The following is an 8,514-nucleotide window of genomic DNA, read 5'->3' as shown; positions in this document are numbered from 1 at the left end:
TGTGTGCTGCAGGTTTTCAGCTCCTTGACTGACTCTGGTTCCTCCCTCCACACAGAGGTGGGGCTTCAATGACATCACCAATCTCAGGAAATAAATGATCTTCATTACAAAATATTTACTTTGGCTAACTCCACCTGAGAAGAACTGTTAGAATCACTGAAGATATTACTTAAAGGTATTATAAAAGGACATGAAGTATTAGACAAAGAAGATGTGAGGTACAGACTGAACTACAACCAGACAGAGAGAGAGATGGATGGATGGAGCAGTAGATGGTGTTAACTGCTTGTTAACCTTACAGTAATCAGATACTATGCACATTAAAGGTCCATATAGTAAAAAGGTAGATATCCGTTTTTTGATTATAAAGCAGGTCTGCGTTGTAATACTAAACTCCATATTTTCTCTTCTCCTGTGTTTTATTTGAAGTGTTGATCCATAAGATATATTTGTGGATTTAAGAACCAAAAACCATCTCAATGTAGTTTTACATCTTTCTACATCTTACATCATTTTTCAATGGAGCTCTAGTAACAACAGTCAGCCAATCAGAAGAGAGACTCTGAGCCTCTCTTCTGATTGGCTGACTGAATGATCCAATAAAAATATAGCAGACTTCAGGTTAACACTCAGAGAAACGGGATCCAGGTTGGCTTGGGGCATGGCTGAGAGCAGTGGCTGCTTTGTTGTGACATCACAAAGTTCCAGAAGTCCTGACGGCTGGTTTTAAGGATCAATTTCTGAATACAGGCTGTGTGCATTTCTCTGCGCTTTGATACTTTCACAGTATTAATATAGAACCTAGACCTGATATCACTGTCAGGATATCACTGTGCAGGATACCACGGTGCAGGATATCACTGTCAGGATCAGGGATGTCACGATACCAGAACTTTAGTAGTCGATACCAATTAATACCAAAAAATGAAATTCCACGATTCTAAATATCTATTTTGATACCATGGTAAAAAAAAACAAAAAAAACAAAAAGAAACACACACAATAAATTCCATGTACTTTCTCTTTCACTCCTTTATTGAAAAATATCAATAAAAAAAACAAAAAACAAAGTGGCATGTAGCATTCAAGAATTTAAAATAAACAATACTATGTACTGGGTATGTTTTTTGCCACATGGCGTCAACCTGGTACCGAAGTATCGGTTCTGGTGACAACCCTAGTCTGGATACCACTGTCAAGATACCACTGTCAGGATATCACTGTGCAGGATATCACTGTCAGGATATTGTTGTGCAGGATAGCACTGTCATGATATCACTGTCAGGATACCACTGTGCAGGATAGCACTGTCATGATATGACTGTGCAGGTTATCACTGTCAGGATATCATTGTCAGGATATTACTGTCAGGATAAAACTGTCAGGATACCACTGTCAGGATACCACTGTCAGGATATCACTGTACAGGATATCACTGTGCAGGATACCACTGTGAGGATATCACTGTGCAGCGTTTGCTGAGTGTTTCCTGTTCCCGCCTGAGGTGACACAGACATATCCAGGTCAGACTAACACAGTTCAGCTGCTCTTGTGTTTGATTCTGTCTTTACCTTTAAACCAGGAGTAACTGACCGAAGCTGCAGGAGATGACACAGTGAGAACATGAAGTTGGTGTTCTCCTCTGACATAGGACCCAGCTCTGTCCTGTGTGTAGTGCATGAACTGTGAACTCTTCCCCTCTCTCTCTCTGCTTCAGATCCGCTCAGACCGAGACAAGAACCGGATGCTGCGCTACAGTGTGACAGGCCCTGGGGCTGACCAGCCTCCCACCGGCATCTTCATCATCAACCCCATCTCAGGCCAGCTGTCCGTCACCAAGCCTCTGGACAGAGAACACATCTCCAACTTTCATGTAAGACAGTCTACATGTGACAGCAGAGCTCAGCTTCATGTTTAACATCAGCAGCTCAAACCTAAAACACTGTGCCTGAGAACCTCAGTGTGGTGTCAAAGGGTAGAGTTAGTATCTGTGCTGCTCTCACTCTTTCCCTCCCAGCACGTCTCTCCTGTTTCCTCCTCTCAATAACCATCTCACATCAGAAATAGATTCACACTCTTCATATCAATCACACTCTGTCCCAGACATTAAAACTGAAAAAGTCTGACATTCAAAGGTTGTGATCTGTAGCACAGAGTTAGAGAAGCAGCGCAAACAGAAGCATGCCCTGGAGCATGCTCAGTGGCCTTACAGGAAGTACTCTCCAGAGACTGTGGAAGTGATGTGGAGCTGTTTCTAAATAAACTACAGCATCACATTCCTCTTAATGAATGAACAAGTCACTCAGAGCAACACACACACACAGACGCACGCGCACACTGTCTGTCAGAAGGACAGAAGGAGAAAAATATATAAAATCACCTGCATCATATCATTTAGAGAAAAGTTGAACACTGTTTGTGTGAGCTGCAGCCTCTGTGTGTTTGAAGCTTCTGGTCATGATTCCTCTCTTCATCACTGATGATGAAAGTCTTCTTCACCTGTTTTATAGTCATACAAGTTTTTTTTCTTTCATCCTCAGGACTCAGTCAACCAACTCCTTTTATATTCTCCAGTTTTCCTGTAAACACGTTTTTTGTAGAAAATACACAACTGTTGATTTTTGTTTTTGTTGAACCTCATCATCTTCCCCACCTGCACGGTCACCTCTTCACTCCTCACATTGACATGCGCCAACACCTCTCACTGAGCTCTCATCACAGCTGCACAGCAAACATTTAGCAGCCTGGGACCAGTTGCACAAAACACTTTAAGTTAAGATTTTCCTTAAGGTCTGAGTTAAGGTTTCCTTAAAATAAAAAGAGATGCATAAAACAACCTTAAGTCTTCTCCTTAAGGTTTCCTTAAAATGTTTACTGAAGTATTCAAGGTTTTCTTGTTATCTCAACCTTACACTTAAGGAATCACTTAAAGTCAGTTAAACCGTTACACAAAAGAACCTTAGCGATCAAAGTAAGAAAACTACTAAAGGTAGCTCTGATAAATGAAGAAGCTGAACATCCTAAGAAGAGTGGGTGAACAGAGTTAATGATTCTGTGTTACTCACTTCTTCTAATGTTACCAGCTTCCCAGAAGTGACAACACGTATCACAAGCTAATGCCAGCAAACAAGCGGTTGCCATGGAAACAGTAGAATTTTACCACTGTAGCGTCTTTTTTTACTGCAGTGAATTACTTTTCCTTAACTAAGGAAACCTCTTAAGAGATTCTGTTCAACACCCTTAAGTAACTCCTTTAGCTAAACAGAAATTAAATCTTAATTGTTGTACTTAAGTAGAAAACTTAAGGTGTTTTGAGCAACTGGCCCCAGGTGTCCAGTTCCTTTTAACTTTTGTGCTCTTTGTTAAAGAGCGTGTGTCTCCCACATTGTTCTATGTTGACGTTAACTGACTCAGACTCTGCATTTTAATGTGGTATCTATTATTGTATTTTAAACTTTTAAAATGTGCTGAAGCTCAGAGCCTGAAGAACAAATGTGTAATTGTCCAAATGCCTCTGAACTGTAGAATGCAGGTTACACTCACGCAGTGTGTGCTGAGGAAGTGAGCACATCTCAGATGATTTCCCTCCTGTGAATCTGCTACCACCATGTCAGCAGCTGTTTTTATTTTCATCTGTGCTGTCGTTCTCTCCTGCATATATCCTCTCTCACGCACAGAGATGAAGGAGTCAGTGTTTAAAGAGACTCTGCCTGTTTTCTCACTACATCTAATACAGTCACATCCACCTGAGAGAGCACAGTCTAACCTTTTGATCTGCAGGAATGCACACACACCACTCACACAGGGGAGTGGAAATCTGGAGTTGCAGCAGCCTGATTTGCATTAAAGCCGTCTGATGAATATGCATGTGATTGGATGTAGTTGTCAGAGCTGGGAGCTGGGATTGGCTCCATGTTTATTCATGAGGAGGCTTTGGCTCTTTGAGAGCCGGTACAGATGCTACATCTACTGCAAAAGAATGACTTATCAAGGGTCCAGACCTGTGGCTCTATTCAACATGTCTGACCATGTGATACTGAATAAATACTCTGAGGCCTGCTGCTGGATTTTCAGTTTCATTATGTTTATTCAAGTTACATAAAAACTGAAATCATTTGTTCTGTAAAGAGTGATGTTTATTAAGTAGTTGTGATGATTTTAAGTTTTCATCTTTGAGCTGAGGTAACCTCAATAAGACGCTGACTTTTCATCCAGTCCCTCCAGCAGCTCAGATCCTGGATCTAGGTTTAATATCTACAAAACTGTGACATCACCAGCAGCCTGTGTTCATTGCTAATTAGCAAATGTTAGCAAGCTAATAGAAAACAATCCTTGCTAAACATCAGCACTTTAGCATGAAGCTGATATTTGGAGCTGCACACTTAACCCATGTGTGTGTGTGTGTGTGTGTGTGTGTGTGTGTGTGTGTGTGTGTGTGTGTGTGTGTGTGTGTGTGTGTGTGTGTGTGTGTGTGCGTGCGTGCGTGCGTGTGTGTGTGTGTGTGTGTGTGCAGTTGCGAGCCCACGCTGTGGACCTGAATGGGAATCAGGTGGAGAATCCCATCGACATTGTCATCAACGTCATCGACCAAAACGACAACAGACCAGAGTTCACACACACTACCTTCAACGGCTCTGTACCTGAGGGATCCAAGCCAGGTACACTCCCACACACATACACACACACAAACACACACACACACCACACACTACACACACACACACACACACACACACACACACACATATGTCTGACAAACTAATTTAATCCCTCCTCACTGACGTGTCTGTCGACTTGCTGTGTTCCCAGGATCCTTTGTGATGACAGTGACAGCAGTGGACAAAGATGATCCAAAAACTGCCAATGGGATGCTGCGGTACAAGATCCTCTCCCAGAATCCCCAGAGCCCCTCCTCCAACATGTTCACCATCAACAACAAAACTGGTGACATCATCACTGTGGCAGCAGGCCTGGATCGGGAGGTGTGTGTGTGTGTGTGTGTGTGTGTGTGTGTGTGTTTGTGTGGACATGTGTGAGGCTCATCCCTAACCCCATATGGAACAGCTGCTCCTCAGCCTGTGAGTGCAGCCTGCAGGGTTTCCTGCGGAGACGGCTCAGTAGATCGTTCTGCCCTCTGCTTCTCTAGAGGTTGTTGCAGAAGCTTCATGAACACATTCTTTCATCTTAAATAATTCTGTCGTTCTGTATTCATTCATGCGGCACTGTTCACACTGACCCTTGAAGGATAACTCTGGTTTAACACAATGAGCTTTCAACCACATCTCAAGGTCTTTGACTGCAAATAGAGTTTACTTAGTTATTATGGAGATTTGTTATCATGTGACCTCAGCATGGGACATGTTTAAAAACAAAGAGAAGAGGGGACTGTCAAATGAACTGTAATTAATCTAAATTATCATTTAAAATATGTTGACTATATTAAAAGTCTTTCACACTAAATGAGGTTTAACTCGACTGTGTTTCTGTCATTGAACTGATCCTATTCTCCGTTTGAATTAAGAAGCTCATTACATTTATGTCATTACATCTGCAGTCATTTTCTCTCTGAACACTGTTGTTAACACTGAGTCATCAGCTGTGATGCTGCTGAGACACACAGTTTAATTACATTTACATCAACTATTACCTGTGCTGCCATGTTTGAACTGTGATGATGATGATGATGATGATGATGGTGGTGGTGATGATGATGATGATGATGATGATGACCCTCTCTGTTCTCTGTCTGACTGTAGAAAGTCACCCAGTACACCCTGATCATCCAGGCAACTGACATGGAGGGAAACCCCACATATGGCCTGTCTAACACTGCCACCACTGTGATCAGGATCACTGATGTCAACGACAACCCCCCTGAATTCACCACAGACACAGTAGGTCCACACACACACACACTCACACACACACACACACTACACACACATACTCACACACTCTAAGGGGGAATCTAATGGCTATGAAACAGCACTGAAGCTGTGAGCGTTTATTGGCAGTGGCAGATGGTGAAGGAGCAGAGAGCCAGTGAAACATCCAGTGTGTTTATGCCTCAGTTTGACTGAGCAGGTTGGACATGAGGAGCAGTGCTTATGGGAAATGTGGTCTTTATTTTGGGAAACAGCAGAACTGAGCTGCTGAGAGACAGAGGACATCTTGTCCATGTTGGTCTTAGTTCATTACACTGACATACTGATGCTGTCTGTCTGTCTGTCTCTTTGACTGTTTGTCTGTCTGCCTGTCTGTCTGTCTGACTCTATTTGTCTCTCTACTTGTCTCTCTGTCTGGCTCACTCACTCTCTGTCTGTCTGTCTTTCTGTATGTCTCTCCATCTGTCTCTCTGTCTCACTTTCTCTGGCTCTCTGGCTCTCTGTCTCACTCTCTCACTCTCCGCCTGGCTATTTGTCTCTCTCTGGCAGTTTTTCGGGGAGGTCCATGAGAACAGGGTGAATGTGATCGTAGCTAACCTGACAGTGACAGATAAAGACCAGCCTCATACTCCGGCCTGGAGCACTGTGTACCGCATCATCGCTGGAGATCCCACGGGACGCTTCTCCATCCCCACTGACCCCACCACCAATGAGGGCCTGCTCACTGTGGTCAAGGTGGGATTTTAAGACCCTTGGTTTTAACAGTTGTACATTTAGCGGTTGAACTGAGCTGAAACACAATACTTACATTTAACAGTGTGATCCTCAGGCTCTGTGTCAGTGTTGTTTGCTGCCATATTATTTTCATTACCGGTAGGGATGGGTATCGTTAAGAATTTAACGGTACTACTACTTTTATTGATACCACTAATCGATCAGGAACTTCAGCGGTACTTTTGTAAGAAAAAAACAAAACGAAGAACAGAATTAACATTGCTTATTTTCTCATGCATTGCTTAACAAACGAACAAAGAACGTGCCCATAGTAATCAGATGGCTATTGGTTATGGCTACTGTATGTGGCTCCAGGCTGCAGCATACAGAACACACATGACACAACGACGGATGAACTACAAGCTAGTTGGTCGAAAACTGTAAACTGTACACTATTCCGTCTGTGTGTAACAGACTTTTACTGGATGCTTCCAGAGATCGCTCATGTTTCCGCTCTCACATGCAAAAGTCTGAACCACACTAAAAAACATTTAGCTCTCTCTGAAGCAGGGTCTGTGTCTCGGTGCTGCACTGTGCTCTGGCACACACAGAGAGAGAGAGAGAGAGAGAGAGTTGCAATAATAAACAGGAAAGCTATTTATTTTCTTAATTTCTCAAGTAAAGCAGATCCGATAACGCTGGAGCTTATCGATACTCTGTTCTTTAAAAGTTTAGCCCCAGGGCCTGTTTGATACTAGGTTTCGGTACCCATCCTTAACTACCAGGAGACCAGGACCAGGAGAAGAAGGACCCAAATCCGGAGCCCCAAAGTCAAAACAGATGTGAAACATTAGCAGAGTCTAGCTCAGCTACTATAACTACTGCTCCAGTTTTCACTGTCATCAGACTAATAATAAGTTCAGTGAACAAAGGTAATTTTCAAGCAGGTTCTGTGAGGATCTACAGGAAGCAAATATCTCTGAGTGTGAAAGTTTGTTCTTGACTTGTTGAATTTCATGGACCATGTTAACCCCCACACCCCGCCACCCCCCACCCCCCTCGCGCTCTCTCTGTACAGCCAGTAGACTTTGAGCTGACCCGCTCCTTCATGCTGACAGTGGAGGCGGAGAATGAGGTCCCGCTGGCCCGAGGCATCCACCTGCTTCGCCAGTCCACGGCAACCGTCTCCGTACGCATCCTGGACATCAACGAGAGTCCAGAGTTCAGCCCCAACCCCAAGTCCATCAAACTGGAGGAGGGTCTGCCTGCCGGGTCTCTGCTCACCACCTTCACTGCCCAGGACCCAGACCGCTTCATGAGACAAACTGTCCGGTAAGACCCTCACTGGAAACCAGCCTTTGATTTATTGGAATTCATTCTAAGGTAACTGTCAGTGAGAGAATCAGCTTATTATTAAGAATTTAATATAACCTTGGACTCGGTTACAATATTTTATCTATTTATACAGTGCACGTCTGCTCCTCTGTGTCAGAGTTCACTGATGGTGAAGTGGGTGGTGCCACCAGTGGTCTGCAATAATATACATAAATGAAATATCAAACAAAGTAAAATGATATCATTACCATGATATACAGATCAAATAAAATCAGTTTAACATTCATATAATGGTTGAACATGATGAATTCAGACTGATTCTGTCCTACAACACCTGTAACATCCCCACAATATGACATGATATAATCCTCAATTACTGTTTACAACTCAACTAAAACACATTCACATATATAATCCACATTCACTCTGTTCATCATGCACTATCCACTGAGGAAAAAGGAAGAAAGAAATAAACTGACAACATGTGGCACTCACTGAGTATGCGGGGTGACCTAGTCAGATCTACAGGGGCTGTATCCCAGCAACTACCCAGCAATGGTGACAGCCTCATTTTCATTGG

General features: G+C 43.1%; 1 protein-coding gene across 1 annotated transcript in view; it reads left to right on the top strand.

Moving 5' to 3' along the window:
- The window catches only part of LOC111231822 (cadherin-2-like), a 68,808-nt gene that overhangs the window by 36,381 nt on the left and 23,913 nt on the right, over positions 1 to 8,514 (top strand). The window contains exons 5-10 of the mRNA XM_022759064.1: positions 1,718 to 1,873; positions 4,514 to 4,658; positions 4,810 to 4,982; positions 5,757 to 5,894; positions 6,435 to 6,620; positions 7,678 to 7,931. Coding sequence (XP_022614785.1) covers positions 1,718 to 1,873; positions 4,514 to 4,658; positions 4,810 to 4,982; positions 5,757 to 5,894; positions 6,435 to 6,620; positions 7,678 to 7,931 — 1,052 coding nt within the window. The remainder of the gene's footprint in view (positions 1 to 1,717; positions 1,874 to 4,513; positions 4,659 to 4,809; positions 4,983 to 5,756; positions 5,895 to 6,434; positions 6,621 to 7,677; positions 7,932 to 8,514) is intronic.

Source organism: Seriola dumerili, unplaced genomic scaffold, assembly GCF_002260705.1.
Source record: "Seriola dumerili isolate Sdu_G_001 unplaced genomic scaffold, Sdu_1.0 BDQW01000319.1, whole genome shotgun sequence".
In the NCBI taxonomy this organism is placed as follows: domain Eukaryota; kingdom Metazoa; phylum Chordata; class Actinopteri; order Carangiformes; family Carangidae; genus Seriola; species Seriola dumerili.
This window is presented reverse-complemented; position numbering and strand designations above follow the sequence as displayed.